Consider the following 16,732-nt stretch of genomic DNA (forward strand, 5'->3'; position numbering starts at 1 on the left):
TGCATCTTCCTATATTTATCGCTCTTGAACTTTTTTTTTTTTTTTTTTTTTAATAACCTTTTGTATACCAAGCAGCTCGAGGTTGGAAAACAACTTGGAAATTTTTAATGGTTTGTTAATTAAAGTGTGTGGCTCAAAAAGGATGGATCTTGGTTGTTTGTTACTTGGTGAGGCGGGTAGAATGGCAGGGGTTCCCAGTGGCGCAGGAATGCCGCACTTTTCCTGGAATCTTGTAAAATCCCAAGGATAACAAGGGAAGCCACTCTGGTGAAGGACCCCTGGGTTCAGTCCTGATGCTGTGGGAATTGCATTTAGCTCAGAAGTGGAGAGAAACCCGGATCTGCCTCCAGTGGGATGTGTCCGTGTGTCCGGGAGGGAGATGTGGGGCAAGCCCACCACCCTCGGTGGCTCCCTATTCTGTGGAAGGGGGAACGTGCTCTTGTCAAGAGGGGAGCTTTGTCCCCCAGGGCCTGACCCGGTGACATCTCTCTCTTTCAGCCCTTCTTGGTTTTCTTGCCTAAGGTGAAAACTCCTGGTTCTGGTCAGGGCCAGACTCACTTTGGAAGGGCCCAAGTTCTTGGGATTCTACCCAATTTGGCTGGCAATGATCTGGGCCCGATTGTAATGTTAAGCAGCCCACATTCTCCACGTCTCCCTCCATCTTCTTGAACATTCTTCTTCGGGGCTGAGCTAAATTTGAGGTGCTGAAAGCTGCCTCCTCGCCTCCCCTCCCTGCCCCCTCGCCCTTGGGCCCATTTTCTTGCCAAAAAGTATTTGTAAATAGATCGTTTTCCCCCAGGACGGGCGACTTGCCAGTTGCTGTTGCCTTGACTCAGATGAGATTGATGAGCAACCCCCCTTTGGACTGACCCTCCACATTGGGGCCTGTGTGATGGGGGGGGGCAGTTAGCTCAGAGCAGGGGGAGGCTCAGGGGCTTGTGGGCCTCGAGACCTAGAAAATTGGTTCTGTCCGGCTGCCCCTCGGAGGAGAAAGGACATTGCCGGACACACGGTGGCTCCGATAATTTTGCAGGCCCACAAACTTGTCCTGCCTAATTAGCACCAGTGAACTGTCCTGGAGAGACTTTGGTGCCATGTTTCCCATGGGCCTGTGCGCACTCGTATTCTGTGCGCCTGCTGGGTCCAGACTGGGGATCTCAAGCTTACAGAGCTCCATGGGACCAGAATCTCCAGAGCTGGGGTGGTCTTCTGCCTCCGCACCCCCTCCCAGGGTTAGCACAGTGCCAAGCAAACAACTGGTGTTTAATAAGTGCTTATGGACCGACTGACTCCCTGTATGGAACTCCAGCTGTGGATGCAGCTTAGCCAACTAAATCTGCAGAATTTGAAGTTGCTCGAGGATCTGGAGCCATGGTCACATAGCTGGTGGTAATAAGCGAACATTGATATTTTTTTTATTAAATATTGATGTTTAACAGCTCCCAAGACAGTTGGCAAGCATTGGTTAAGCACCTACTGTGTGTCAAGCACCGAGGACAGAGAAATGGGCCCCAATTGAGGGAGCTTGGGATGTCGGGGGCATATGGACCCTAAGTCTTTGGGTTAGTCCACCACAGCCCATCTTCACTTGGGTTTGTGTGTCATGAACTTCAGCTGTATCGAGGATCCACCGAGATTTCCCTTAGGGCAGAAGACTTTCCTGGTGCAGATTGTAGCTTTTTGTGCCCCTGAGAATCGCTGGCACCCCAAAATGGGCCTGGTGACCAGCAGTGGGCCATGGAGCCCGTCTGCGGTCAGCCAGGAGAATATTGGGAAAGTAGTAGTGATGGCTAAGTGCTTGCACTCTGCCTGCAGGGACCCCTCCCCGAGCTCCAGGAGCAGGCAGGTTCCTTGAGGGTGAGGACTGGCCCAGAGCAGGCGCTTAATAAGTGCAGGCAGCAGAGGGGGCCTCCTGGGGCTGATATCTCTGAGAGGTGCTGCCCTAACTCCTAGGAAAGAGCCTTTTCCACAGAGCCGGAGCCCGTACCAGTGGGGGCCGTGGGTACCTGAAGCAGAGGGGGGCAGCGCTCGTCAGGGACGCCCTGGGGGACGCCATGATGTGGACATTGCCATCTTCGGTAGGATTTCACATCCGTCCCAGACCCAGCTAGGGTCGGACGGCACCCGAAGCCATCAGACCAGATGGGAGGGGCAGGGGAGGGACCTCCAGGGCCTTCCGCTTCAGCCTCTCTCTGAATATGGGTCCTGAGGGTGCCAGCTCTGCGGGGACTAGCCAGGGGACCACCCTCTGCCTGACTCGGTTTCCCCAAGTGTAAAATGGGCATAATCACCACACCCGCTTCCCAGGCTTGTGAGCATTAAGTGAGGTGTCCCACATGAGGGGGGTGCCGGCCTTAAAAGGGCCTTGCAGAAAGGCTGTTGCTTTGGTTGCCACCTGTCGTTGCACAGAGAAAAGCCTGTGGAGGTGGGGGGGCACCTTTCCCGCCTGGGCCAGCCGTGCTTCTGGGGTGGGCCCGTGCCTGCCGGGCCCCTGGCTGGCACTCGCGCCCTCCTCTCCCGAACCACTTCCCGCTCGCCCTCCTGCTTTTTGGGGATCCTCACTCTGGAACACGGGAGGCTTCCCTGGAAGCTGGACTCCTAACAGGCCCCTGGCCTCTCTCTCATAACCTTTGGTGGGTTAGGACATTGTAGAAACGGGAGCCGGGCGGGAAATGATCCGGGCGGATGAGCACGTGGCAAGGGCGGCCTTTAGATCTAGTCGCTGACCCCCCCCTCCGTTCCACCGGGTAGCCCCAGCACAGAGGCCGCCTCCCCTGCCGAGGTTCCGGCTCCGGCTCAGTGGCCAGGGAGACTGTGGGCGTGCTACGCTCGCGGCGGCCAGCAGGGGTCACCCTCTCAAAGTTGTTGAAGGGAAGCTCAGCGCGGAGGCCCTCAGAGAACCTCAGCTTGGGGGGGGGCGGGGACATGGCGCTCTGTGTTCTAGTTTGTTGCAGAAGCAAGTGAAGAAGTGGCGAAGGCAGGTGCCAGCTGGGGCCCCTGAGGCTCTGAGTTCAAATCCCGCCTCGGTTACTCCTGGGAAAGCCTCGGGTTCTTCCACTGGAAAATAGGAAGAAGACGGCTGACCCCCTGAGGCAGCGCGCATGCCAAGTGAGAGTGTTTGTGAGCATCTCCCAAGTCTTCCAGCACCACTGCCATCCCACGGTGCGCCCGGGTCATCAGGAAGGTCTTCCAACAGGAAAAGGTCAGAGCGGGGAGGGACCTCAGAGCGTCCAGTGGCAGAGCTCGGCCCAGAAGCATTGCCTCAGCCCCGACTTGGAGCGGGGGCCCCCTCAGCCCGCGGGGCACAAATCAAAGCAACACCATCCCTTAGAGTCGAGGCGCTCGCAGTCTCAGGAGCAACTGGGTGCCCACACCAGGGCGATGGGATCATGATCCCAGAGGGAAGCCGCTGGCCAGGGAGGTGAGGTAAACTGAGGCACGGGGCACAAAGGACCCCTCCCCCCAGTGACGGTGGCAGAGAATGGCAGAAGTGGAAGGCAGCTTCCCCAGAAATGTTAGACTAGACCTTAGGAATTCCCCCAGGCCCCCCCTTTTTATCCCCAAAGGAGGGGAACTGTCTTGTTCAAAACCACTGGTCAGAGGTGGTCCCGGAAATGGAACCCTTTATTCTCCAGGGCCCAGTTCTGTGACCTTTTGGGGGTAAACTTTGCTTTTGTTCCTTTTGGGGGTGTCTCTGAAGCTAGAGACCGGCTCAGACTCTCCACCAGGATGAGGACGGAACTTTAGCAGGCCTCCCAAGCCAAAGGCCCAGTTTGCTACCAGGAGCTCTCCAGGGGGTGGGCCTTCGGGCCGGCCGGCCGTTTTGACCCCCAGCGAGGCCCTGGAGAGAAGTGGACGTTGTGGGCCATTGGAATTGTGGGGGAAAGATTCTCCCTGACTCAAAGGGACTTGAAAATATTTTTATTCTCATTTTAAAATTAATCACGAAGGATTTCACATAAAAACCTAGTGAGTTATGAGAGGCCAGCTGTGCTTAATACCAAATAACAATTGGTCAGTTTGACCCTCCTGTTCTCACTCAGGAGGTCATGGAAAAACAGGAAGGAAGGCTTAGCGTTGGAGGGGCTGCCTCCAGAGGACGGGCAGTTCTTGAGCCTTAAAAAAGCCCAAGTTGCCCATTTTTCTGGCCTTTTGAATTGTAGGCTTCCCTCCTTCCCTCTGTGATCCTTGAGATTGCATCTCAAGCCTTTTAAAAAGCTTGGTGGGGGAGCCAGAGTAAGCTAGAGCCATATGTTGCGGACCAGGGGGCACCAATAGCGGCTCCAAGCTCCCATCCCCCCTGAAGATGGAGTCCCCTTTACTCTGTCCCTCGGGAGACCCTCTCCTCGTGCAGCCCTTCTGGCTTACTCCATTTGGAAGCTCTCACTGAGAAAGCTAAATCCCAGTGGCAGCACGTGGGGGGGGGGGGGAGAGGTGCACAATTTCTGTTGGATTGATCCTTCAGTAAGAGCGCAGGGTTGGCTGGGAGCCGGCGCAGGGTTGGCTGGGAGCCGGCGCCAGGCTGAGGATGGGGACCCTGTCTCTTACTTTGTTATTGACAGTTCAGTTTGCAGGAAGATGAGGGGAGGGAATGTTACAAGGACCAACCAAGCAATGGCAAGGATTTAAATGCCTATTAACGAAGCCCCCAGGGCTTCGGTGACCCAGAGGAGAAGAGGTTTGTTCCTTTGGAGAGGAGCCGTTCTGTTCCTAGAACTGTACCCCGGGGTGGTCACTCAGTTCTGACAGGACTCAGAGCAGGAAAGAATTTTATTTGAGAGAGAAGATTCTTTTAAACCACCTTGAGCCTCAGTTTCCTCATCTGTGAAATGGAGATGACTGTGCTTGAAATTCCCCAGTCTCCAGACGCTGCTTAAATGTACTGGTGAATGTTTCTGGTGAGAGATTGCTAGGGAATTTGAAGAGAGAATCTATTGGACTGTGAGCTCCTTGAGGGCAGGAACCATCTTATTTATCCACCTGCCCACCTATCTACCTGCCTGCCTGTCTATCTTTCCCTTCCTCCATCCATTCATCTACCCACCCATTCATCTATCTAGTCATCTATCCATCTATCTTTCTATCTATGTATTTGTCTATCTTTATGTCTGTCATTCTATTTACTGTCTATCTGTCTGTCTATCTTTGCCTTCCTCCACCCATCCATCTATCTATCTGTCTGTCTGTCTATGTATTTGCCTATCTTTATGCTGTCGTTCTATTTATCTGTGTCTGTCTGTCTGCCTATCTACCTGTCTGTCTATTCTTCCCTTCCTCTATCCATTCATCTACCCATCCATCTATCCATTGATCTGTCTGTCTTGTCTATCCCTCCCTTCCTCCATCCACTGTTCACCCACCCATCCATCCGTCTGTCTGTCTATCTGTATGCATGTTTGTGTGTTTCATTTCTACTCACAGAGCCTGCTGCAATTTATATGTTTGCTTAGATTTTCTTTTATTTGAGGTTGTTCAGTCATTTTGACTCTTTGTGACTCCATTTAGAGTTTTTTGGTTTGTTTTGTTTTTTGGGGGCAAAGATACTGGAGTGGGTTACCATTTCCTTCTCCAGATCATTTTACAGACCAGGAAACAGAAGTGACATGCCCAGGGTCACCCAGCTAGGAAATGCCTGAGGCCAGATTTGCACGCAGGAAGATGAGTTTTGGGGATTCCAGGCTCCGGGCTCTTTCTCTGTACCCAGTACTTTGCTAACGAAGCTTGTCTGTGTGTTCCTGAAGGCGGACAGTCAGTGGGACAGCCTAACAGGACAGGATAGGGACAGCACCCGCCACAACAGTGGGTCCTTAACAACTACTTGGTGGATTGATTACCTGTGTTTTTATCCCCAATGCCCGGCAGGGAGGGAGCTCACCAAAGGCCTCCTGATCGCCCGGTTAATGTCACCCACGCCGGATGGGATCCCAGAAGTCTGGCTCCCTTTGAACCCCCAGTAGCTCTCTTGTAGGATTCAAGTGAAAAGGGGCCTTAGCCTCCACCTGGATCAACCAGAGGGTTTCACTGAGGAGGAGACTGAGGAGCACTGCCCTACCCAAGTAAGTGGCAGGCCGGGATGGACTACAGATTCTGCAAAGTGGGAACACATTCGTCCTGCCCTCTTCTCGAAAGGGTAAGAGACCCAAGGCTTGTCCAAGTCACACGGGAGAGCCTTGATGTGGACGAAGGCTCCCTGTGCCCGGACTTGTGTGGTTTCTGATGCTCCCCTGAGCCTCCTGGCATTGGGTGAAGGGGAGGCTGGCCTCGGTTGGATAACAGGGCATCTGTGCTTCAGCCAGGGCTCGGACTGGATGCCTGGGGCACCAGATTCCCTTAAATCTTGGGAATAGCTTTCCCTCACTCACACATACACACTCACACACTCACAATCACACACTCACACACTGACCGGGAAACACATGTACATTTTCCCCTTGCGTTTTTATAAAAGTGCAGTTAAGTTTACGGGCAGGGTTCCAGTAGGCAGCGTGCCCCCTCCCAGTTCCTTTTATCCATCCACTCTCCCCCCAGCCTTCAGCAGGCAGCCTGCTGTGAATTTTATATTAAACCTGATTCTGTTTTTGCACACCCCAAATAAACCGTGACCACAAGTGGCTGAGGGCTCCCAGGCAGTCTCTAAAGGAACACCTGGCATGGGATGGACCGATTGCTCGGGCCCCGGGCCCCCAAATCTGGCTTGTGTAAAACCTGAGTGCACTCTATAATTGGGGGGGTTTGTCCGCATATAAAATAGATTCTTAAACTTTCAAATAAACCTTTAACAGCGGGGCCTCTTGGGGGGCTGTCCCGTCAGCATCACATCAAGCTCCTCCTTGGGAATGGGCGGCAGAATGGCCGAGGGTCCCATTGACTCTGAGTCGGCCTTTTGGAGCACTAGCCTTGTGACCTGGGGACAGTCCCTTGACCTTTGATCCTTTATCTGTAAACTGCTGGACAGGCAGGGTTAAGGCCTTTGAGGGGCTCTTGCAGTTGGGTCTGGCGCATAAGGAGGATCCTGCTCCAGATCCCCAGGGAGGGACGCCCGAGGAGGCAGCCATGGATGTTGCTTGTTGTTTTCTGCTCTCTCTTCAAACATTTCTTCCCCAGAAGTCATTTAATCAACCAATTAACAGGCATTAGCCTTTTTAGAGCTCCGAAAGACATTGTTACCTTCCCTCGTCCCCTACATTTTATCCTCTAAAGTCATGTTCCAGGGGGGACCCGAAGTCACCGGGAGGGCGGGGCTTGAGAGGAGAAGCCTCGGGGATGGTGGAGGGAGGAGGGATTGAGGGCCTCGCCCTGCTTTAGGGGAGTCCGGCCGAGCCAGAGGGAAATGTCTCCGGGAAATGCTCCAAAATAAAAATGCAGTAGAAGGGCGACTGTGGCTGTCAGCAGCGGTCCCAGCCGAGATGGGCCTCTGTTTGGGGGGCGCCATTGGTGCCAGGAGGAGCAGAAGGTGCTCCCCCCCACCCGCCCCGCACCTTCCCTGAAGCAGTTCCTGCGGCCCTGGGAGCTCCAGGGCTGTGAAGGGTCACAGCAACAGAGTGTGTGGGCAGAATTTGAACTCTGGGCTTCCCGGCTCCTGCCTCATTGATACATCCATGTTCCGGTTGTACTAATGACTTCCCCCTTCCCACAACTTCCTGGCAGGCAGGAGCTGTTTACCCTTGTACCGGGGATAGTCCCAGGCATACAGTAAGTGCTAACTAAAGATCTGTCCAGACAGGCCCTTCCCCCTAGGCCAAGGACTCGAACCTGTGACTTGGGGCTGGGGGGAGGGAGGGGGGCCCGGAGACGTGAGCCCGGCTCGGTCCTGGGTGCGAAGCCTGTGCTCAGCACACTCAGTGACCCGGGGCGGGGCGGGGGTGTGGGCAGGAAGGTGCTGGGGGGAGGGGAGGTGGAGGAGGGGGGTGGCTGCGGCCCGCCCGGCCCGCGCCCTCAGCCCCTCGCGACTTCCCGGCCTCGGTAGCCCCCCCCCCCCCCCCCCCCCCCGGTCTCCAGCACCTCTGCTCCGAGCTGGGCGGACCGGGAGCCCGGGGCCAGGGCCCGGATTCCGGGAGTGGGAACGGCGTGAAGGTGAAGGCTCCGGGTTCGAATGCCGAAGCTACTCGTGTGCCCCCAACGGGTCGCTCGTCCCCCGCCCCCCAGGCTCGGCCCCCAGCACGCTCCTCAGCGCCGCAGGTCCGGGCGGCCGACACACCCCTCCCCCCGCCCCCCCACTCCCCCCGACTCCGGGCTGGAGGCAGGAGGCCCCTCCTCGCGCGGGGATTGGCCCGGGGGCCCCCTGCCGGGCGGGGAGCCCCGCCCCCGGCCCGCCCCCTGTCCCGCAGCTCTGGCTCGGGGCTCGGGCGCTGAGCTCGCTGGGGGCCGCGGCAGCACTTTGGCTGCGCCCAGCCGGGAGGGCGAGGTGGGCCGGGAGCGCCGGGGAAGGGCAGGGCGCGGGAGAGCCAGGCCCAGCGAGCCGAGCCCGGCAGCCCCCTATGCGCCCCGAAAGTCGGCCCGGGGGGGAGCACCTGGCCGGGGCCCCGGACAGCCTGCGAGGTGAGGAGCTGGGGGCCGGGGCCGGGGCCGGGGTCCCGGGCCGTGCCGCAGCCGCAGCGGGCGGACTGCCTGACAGAAGGGGCCCCGGGGCCTGGGACCCCTGCCGCGGGTTGGGCGCCTAGAAACCGCAGCGTTGGGACGGAGGAAGTTACAACGTGAAACAATGTAGCGGGTGGACGCGGCGGCGGCTCTTCGGGGCCCCGCGGCCTCCTTTTACAGCGGGGGAAACTGAGGCCCCGAGATGGGCTGGGGAGATTCTCCCAAGCGATCGGGAGCCGGGCCCCGAGTCCCCCAGGCCAGTGGCGGGGCTCGGGCTCCTGCCCCTGACCTTGGCTTCGGCAGCGTTGGACGCCCCTCCCCCTTGGCGATTGTTTATTTCTCTTCTCGCCCGCGGGACCGGGTGGGAGGGGGCTCGGGTTTAAGTCCAGGATCTGACCCATGACCTCTGACACGTAGCGTCCCCCAACTTCCCCACGTAGAAAGTTGGACTGGGCGATCCCTAAGCGCTGTCCCCTGTGCAGCCCCTTCCCCCGTTAGTCCTTGCGCGGCGGGCGCCGGGGGGAGGGGGATGGGAGCAGGTGGGCTCCCCCGGACCTCTCGGGTAACCCCCGCGGGCTCTTCTCCGTCCCGCAGGAGGAGCCCCGGCGTGACCCGGTGTGCGTGCCCCCCACGCGCGGACCATGCACTGCGAGGTGGCCGAGCCGCAGAAGCCGGGCGCTCCTTTCTACGAGGTGCTCGTGGCCAAGCGGCCCGGGGCCGGAGGGCCGGGCGGCGGCAGCGGGCCCTCGGGGGCGCCCAAGGAGCTGGCCCCCGGCCCCAGCCACGGGCGAGCCGCCGCCGCCGCCGCCTTCCTCAACACTCCCATGGCCTTCAAGATCACGCTGAGTGCCGGCGGGGCGGGGGGCGACGGGCCCGAGCAGCCGCAGCCGCCGCCACCGGCCCGGGGCCCGCGCGACGTGGGGCCGCCGCTGCCGGAGCCGCTGCTCCCCAAGGGCCCCGGGCTGCAGCCCCCGGGCCGGCCCAAGAGCCCCAAGGACTTCTTCCCGCAGAAGCCGCCGCCGCCGGCGCCCGGGACCAGAGGTGAGTGAGAGCGCGGGAGCCGCCCCGGCCCGCGCCCCAGCCCCCGCGCCCCAGCCCCCGCCGCGGCCGCTTCCCCCAAGTCCCCCCGCGCGCTGCCGGGACTCCCCTGGCCCGCGCCACCCCCGCGGTCCGTGTGCTCGGGGTGGGGGGAGGAGGCCGACTCCGGCCTCCGGGCCGCCCCATCTGCCCAAGATAATTGGGGAGGTCGGAAACCTTACCTAGCAGTTCGGGGAGTTCTGGATGAACCCCCAGTCTTCCCAAAGTCAGTACATGTTCGTGGGCAACTTTTGGGTGCCCCCCCACTTCCAGGCTGCGGACATTTCACCAGAGAGGTGGGTGAGGAGCCGGGTGCAGGGTGCTGCCGGAGCGTGAGGGGCTGGGGGAGGGGGTTTGGACTTTGTGGGGTGCAGTTCGACCTTTTTGTTGTGTGTACAGATTGGGAGTGTTTGGGGAGGTGCCCCCCCTCCCGGCCAGTCCCTCTCAGGCTGAGCTGTGGGGGAGCACTTCTCACTTCCCTGGGCTGCTGTCCCATGGGGGGATAACCCCACCCCCCATGGGGAGGTTAGGAACTCCCTGTGCCCATCCTGAGCTTAATTAGCGGCCAGGGGGAGGGGGGTGTGGACATGTTCTTCTCATCAGAGTTAATTATTATTGAGCAGAAATTTATAAAGTTTCACGCTTGGAGATAAATTAACCAGAGACTCCTAGTTGGTCTTTGAGCAGGGGATTTTGGGGGGAAACTACAGGCCTGTGTTTAGACAGCTCGCGGTCCCGTCGTCCTAGCAACCAGCTTTTGGGAACTGTCTGTTTAGAGGGATGACACATCCCATTTCCAGGTAATTCCTCAGGAAGAGCAAGACAGCTGGGGTGCAGGGGCTGGATGGGCCGCACTGTGCGGCCCCCTCAGGCCCGGCCCCCAGAGTGCTCCGGGGCTCAGCACGCAGGGGCTTCCGGTCCCTTTCCTTGGGGGCAGGGGCAGGCCCCAACTCTGGGGAGTTTGAGTGAAATATTGAGCAAGGTGGTAGTGATGGTGTTCAGGCACACACACGCACACACACCCTCTCTTGCCTCTGCTGCCATTATCACTGTCATCCGTGAACTTTCCTTCTGAGGAGATGACAGGGATCGAGGCTCGTTGCTGGACAGACGTGCTTGACTTTGGGTCCCTGTTGCTGGAGAGTAATTTATTACAAGAGGCTCGCCCCTGCCCAGCTCACGCAGCAAGGACCGAAGGGGCTCAGCCGAGAGGGGTCCTTGGCCCCCCCAGTCACCTCCCAGAGAAATTAATCTTTTTCTGGCAACAAGAGTTGACCAGACGGTATATTCATGGGATTATAGGATTTGAAGTTGGAGGGGCCTTAGAAAACTGAGCAGAGATTGTCAGGGAGCAGGGGATGTCAGAACTGGGAGGGGGCTTAGAACAGGGGATGTCAGGGATGGGAGGGGGCTTAGAATAGGGGAGGTCAGAGCTGGGAGGGGGCTTAGAACAGGGGAGGTCAGAGCTGGGAGGGAGCTTAGAACAGGGGAGGTCAGAGCTGGGAGGGGGCTTAGAACAGGGGATGTCAGGGATGGGAGGGGGCTTAGAATAGGGGAGGTCAGAGCTGGGAGGGAGCTTAGAACAGGGGAGGTCAGAGCTGGGAGGGGGCTTAGAACAGGGGATGTCAGGGATGGGAGGGGGCTTAGAATAGGGGAGGTCAGAGCTGGGAGGGGGCTTAGAACAGGGGAGGTCAGAGCTGGGAGGGGGCTTAGAACAGGGGACGTCAGGGATGGGAGGGGGCTTAGAACAGGGGAGGTCAGAGCTGGGAGGGGGCTTAGAACAGGGGATGTCAGGGATGGGAGGGGGCTTAGAATAGGGGAGGTCAGAGCTGGGAGGGGGCTTAGAACAGGGGAGGTCAGAGCTGGGAGGGGGCTTAGAACAGGGGATGTCAGGGATGGGAGGGGGCTTAGAATAGGGGAGGTCAGAGCTGGGAGGGGGCTTAGAACAGGGGAGGTCAGAGCTGGGAGGGGGCTTAGAACAGGGGATGTCAGGGATGGGAGGGGCTTAGAACAGGGGAAGTCAGAGCTGGAGGGAGCTTAGAACAGGGGAGGTCAGAGCTGGGAGGGGGCTTAGAACAGGGGATGTCAGGGATGGGAGGGGGCTTAGAATAGGGGAGGTCAGAGCTGGGAGGGAGCTTAGAACAGGGGAAGTCAGAGCTGGGAGGGGGCTTAGAACAGGGGATGTCAGAACTGGGAGGGGGCTTAGAACAATAGATCTTAATCATTTTGATGAACCTGAGGGACTTTCCCCCCCCCAGAACTATGTTTATAAATACATAAAATAAAATACATAGAATTTTTAAAGGAACTCACTTACATTGAGATAGAGGTATTGGATTTTCTTTTTTTTTAGTTTCTTTTTAAAAATTTTTTATAATTATAACATTTTTTGACAGTACAGACGCATAGGTAATTTTTTGCAACATTATCCCTTGTACTCCCTTCTGTTCCGAATTTTCCCCTCCTTCCCTCCACCCCCTCCCCTAGATGGCAGGCATTCCCATACATATTAAATATTTTATAGTATATCCTAGGTACAATATATATGTGCAGAACTGAATTTTTTTTTTTTTTTGTTGTTGTTGTTGCAAAGGAAGGTTTTCGGATTCAGAAGGTAAAAATAACCTGGGGAGAAAAACAAAAAAGCTCACAGTTTACACTCATTTCCCAGTGTTCCTTCTCTGGGTGTAACTGATTCTGTCCATCATTGATCAATTGGAATTGAGATTAGCTCTTCTCTATGTTGAAGATATCCACTTCCATCAGAATACATCCTCGTACAGTATCATTGTTGAAGTGTATAATGATCTCCTGGTCCTGCTCGTTTCACTCAGCAGAGGTATTGGATTTAAAAAAAAAATAATCTAAGTTTCAGGGACTCTTGTTAGGGTTCCCTGCCTTAGAACATGGACTGTAAGAGTTGGGAAACACCTTAGAACCTAGAGGGTCAGAGAGGAATGGAAGCTCGGAACACTAGGTGTCAGAGCTGGAGGAGTCTTAGGGATCAGGGAGCCCAACCCATTATTTTGTTTTAGAGGAAACTGAGACCTAAAGACAAGGACGTGGCCAAAACAGCCGCCACCAGCCGTAGAAAGCAGACCCAGGTGGTCTTCTCTGGAGGAAGTGTCAAAGCGACTCTGGGACAGTTTGTAGGCGAGGCCTTTCCCTGTCTCAGTCACTGCTGTGTTCCCAGACTTTGTCTTAGTTCTGGAGGTGGCTGGAAAGCCCCTGGGTTTGTGCCCCAGACTGAAATCTTTGAAACAGGATTTTCCATGAGGGAGAAGTTGTTAGGGATGGGAGCGCTGGTCGGGCCGGGACCGGAGGTCTCTCTGCCGCTGGCCCTCTGTGTGACTTTGGAAGGAATGACTTCCCTCTTGGAGTGCCCATCTCCTGTGAGCAGTCTGTGAACTTCCCTGTGAAGCTGTGGGTGAAGAAGGGAAAAGCTCTTTTAATTTCCACTGTTTCCTTCATTCTCCTCTGGAGAGTGGCAGGTATTGTCCTCCCCCAGGTAGGAGATTGGGGCCAGGAGGGTAGAGTGAAGGCCCAGGACTGAGAGTGAGTACCCGGGTCTCCTGAGCCCAGGCCTGGGGCTGGCCCTGCAGCGAGGGCCTCGCAGCCGCCTCTGGTATCGCCTGCAGGTACCCTGCACCTCCTCCGTGTGACTGGCAGCTCCAGAAGGGAGTCAGGGTTTCTGCCTTTCTCTACATCCCCCACGGTGCTTGTGGCCTGCCTCTTCCCGACCTGAAGCGAGGAGCTTCGGGTCTCAGGGCTCCAGGGCCCTCCCAGCCTTCCTAGGATCCTCCCTGCTCTGCCATTCCCTTCCCCGAGGCCCCTTCCAGTTTGAACAATCTGTGCTCTGAATTCCCTGCTCTAAGGCCCCTCCCAGCTGTGACATTCTGTATTCTAAGTCCAGTTCTGACGTTCTGCTCCAAGGGCTCTGCTAATGCTGCCATTTCTTGGTAGAAGATCGCTGGGGTCTGGATGGGAGGGGGGGTCTTTTTAAAATAAAAAAGTCGGGAGAGCTTTGGGCCCAGTATTGGCAGCCGCAGAGCATCAGGACGAGTCCTGAACACATTATTCCTTGGGCCGGGTTAGATTACAGATGATCGGCCTTCTGCCTCAGATTCGGGACCCGATAGGGGGCTGGGACCAAGGGCCTTTCAGACGAAGTGCAGAGTGGGTCTGTAAACACTGTGGTCAGATGGGGTTTCCAATTTGGGGCAGCAAGAGCCAGGAAAGCGGCAGTGATAGTATCATTGTTAACACTAATAACCATTTAGTGTTTACAGTAAATGATTTCTTGGTTCTCTTTTTCCAGAGGCCCCATGGGGCAGTGGGAGAGACTCAGAGGGGAGCCGGGGCCTATGGCCAGTTCTGCCACAAGCTTCTATGTCTCTCATTATTTACACATTATCTTTCCAACTAGAATGGAATCTCCTTGAGAACAGGGATTTTCCTTTCTTCCTTCCTTCCTTCCTTCCTTCCTTCCTTCCTTCCTTCCTTCCTTCCTTCCTTCCTTCCTTCCTTCCTTCCTTCCTTCCTTCCTTCCTTCCTTCCTTCCTTCCCTCCCACCTCCTTCCCTTCCTCTCTCCCTCTCTTCCTCCCTTCCTTCCTCCCTCCCTCCCTTCTTTCCTTCCTCCTTTTTTCTTCCTTCTTTCCTTTTTTTCCTTCCTTCTTTTTTCTTCCTTCTTTCCTTTTTTCCTTGGCCCTTGATTCAGTGATATGAGGATGATCTGAGTTCACATAGGACCTCAGACACTTCCTAGCTCTGTGACCCTGGACAAGTCACTTTCTTGTTGTTTTTGATTTCAATAGTATTTTATTTTTCCTTTGTTTCCTCAGTAGTAAAGATAATTTCCAGCATTCATTTTTTGTAAGACTTTGTGTTCCAGATGTTTCTCTTTCTCCCTCTCTTACCTCCCCTCTCCCAGAGACAGCAAGCAATCTGATATAGGTATTCATGTATAACCTACAAGTACAATCACTTTAAACAGATTTCCAAATTTGTCATGTTATAAAGACAAATCAAAAGGGAAAAATTACAAGAAAAAGGAAAGCAAACCAAAACAGGCGAAAATCCTGCTGTGATCCACCTGCAGTCGCCAAGGTCCCCTCTCTGGATACAGAGGGCTTTGCCCATTACAAGTCCATTGGAATTGGCCTGAATCCTCTATTGTGGAAGAGAGCCCCTTCCGTCAGAATTGATCATCTTATAGTCTTGTTGCTGTACGACGTTCTCCTGGCTCTGCTCGCTTCCCTCAGCCTCTGTTCATGGAAGTCTTCCCAGGCTTTTCTGAAATCACCCTGCTGATCGTTTCTTATAGACCATACAATTCCATTTCATTCTTATTCCACGACCAGTTCAGCCGTTCCCCAGCTCATGGACGTCCACTCAGTTTCCAGTTCTTTGAGGAAGTCACTTAACCTGTGTCTGTCTCAGTTTCCTCAGCTATAAAATGAAAATAATACATTTACCTTGAAGGGTTGTTGTGAGATAATATTTGTAAAAGTGCTTGGTATATAGTAGGAGCTTAATAGATGTTTGTTTCCTTTCCTCTTTCCTTGGTTTCTCCAGGGTTTAGCACAGAACCTGCCACATGGTCGTCACTTACTGAACTGCTTTTCGATTGCATGTATTTGGGCGCCGTACTTCTCCCAGATGCGTCTTTTTTCTCGCAATGCAGGTATATTGGAGCAGATGCTAATAATTAATCTCTGAGAGCCCGTGTGGCTTGAACATTCGATGCTCTAAAATTCCATGTCCCCAAGGCCTTTTCTGCCCCGACATCCCGTGGTCTTTTGGTTAAGGTCCCGGAGCGCTCCTAAGGTGAAACAGCCGCTGGGTGTGGGAGAGAGTTGGTTTTGTTTCACTCTTTCCCAAAACTCACACTCTGTTTTGATAGAGAGATGTCTGGTGAAGTAGGGAGCTCCCAGGGAGAGAGCAAAAGGAGCCCCCACTAGGCATGGCCTGGAGTTTGATCAGGGTTCTAGCCTGCGTTGTGAAGTCGGGAGGCTTAGGCCTTCGATCTCTGCTCTCCGCCCAGCCTCTACAGTTTACAGGTGGGGAAACTGAGGTTTGGAAGTCAGATTAGTTTGAGAGTCAAAATGTCAAATCAGCTGTTCAGGACCCTTCATCCTCAGTTTCCTACTCTGTGAAACTTGAACTAGTGTTCTTAAAAGGCCTTTCCAGCACCAACTTTCCATGATTTGAAGATTCCTGTTCTAAGCTCCCTCCTGGCTCTGACATTCCCTGTTCTAAGCTCCCTCCCACCTCTGACATCCCCTGTTCTAAGCCCTCTCCCAGCTCTGACATTCCTTATTCTCAGGCCCCTCCCAATTTCAACATTCTCTGTTCTAAGACTCCCTCCCACCTAGAACATCCCCATTCTAAGCATCTTTCTGACTTTAAATCTGTGTTCCATTTGAAGATATAAATGTAAAGCATCCTCTCAGGTGATTCTTTTCCTCTCAGCAAAGCTCGAACACGTCAAACCAGCAGGCGTTACCTCAGCTTCTCCTGCTCCAGGCGCTGGGCTAAGCCTTGAAGCTCAGTTGGGCTGTGGGACAGGGGCTTAGTTGGGGTGACCCTGGGGGCTGCCGGCAGTTGTATCTGGTTGTCTGTTCCCTCCTCCCTTAAAAAACCTAAAGTCTTTTTTCTTAATTAGCAAAATTCTGTTTTCTCTCCTTCCTACTTTCCTGTCCCCACTGAAGAAAAAAAGAAAAGCCGACACTCTTGTAACAAACTTGCCGAGTCCAACAAACAAAACAAATTCTAGCACGGCTGGGCCCCTGAACGGAAGGCTCCTTGTGCACTGAGACCGGCGGCTCTTTCTCAGGACACGGGCAGTCTCCCCTCTCGAGCCCCCGGGCCACGGCCACTCATTGCTTTGGTCAGAGCTCCTGGGCAGTTCACGTCACAGGTTCCAGTCTCACACACCTCCCACGTGCGCCCACGCTGTTTAAAGGTCCTTCCGGTTCTGCTTCTTCCACTCTGAACGCTCTACGTGTGTCTTCCTTGACTGCTTTTCCCTTCACCATTTCCTACGGCACAGTTGGATTCCTGGCCGTGCCACAGTTT

At 55.4% G+C, this 16,732-nt stretch overlaps 1 protein-coding gene across 1 annotated transcript in view; it reads left to right on the forward strand.

The window, feature by feature from the left end:
- The first annotated feature begins 8,350 nt into the window (after nucleotides 1-8,350).
- GLIS1 (GLIS family zinc finger 1) overlaps nucleotides 8,351-16,732 on the forward strand; it is a 214,602-nt gene continuing 206,220 nt past the window's right edge. Inside the window, exons 1-2 of the mRNA XM_074265859.1 lie at nucleotides 8,351-8,538; nucleotides 9,172-9,618. Of these exons, the coding sequence (XP_074121960.1) occupies nucleotides 9,219-9,618 (400 nt within the window). The 5' untranslated portion in view covers nucleotides 8,351-8,538; nucleotides 9,172-9,218. The remainder of the gene's footprint in view (nucleotides 8,539-9,171; nucleotides 9,619-16,732) is intronic.

Source organism: Sminthopsis crassicaudata, chromosome 4 (assembly GCF_048593235.1).
Source record: "Sminthopsis crassicaudata isolate SCR6 chromosome 4, ASM4859323v1, whole genome shotgun sequence".
In the NCBI taxonomy this organism is placed as follows: domain Eukaryota; kingdom Metazoa; phylum Chordata; class Mammalia; order Dasyuromorphia; family Dasyuridae; genus Sminthopsis; species Sminthopsis crassicaudata.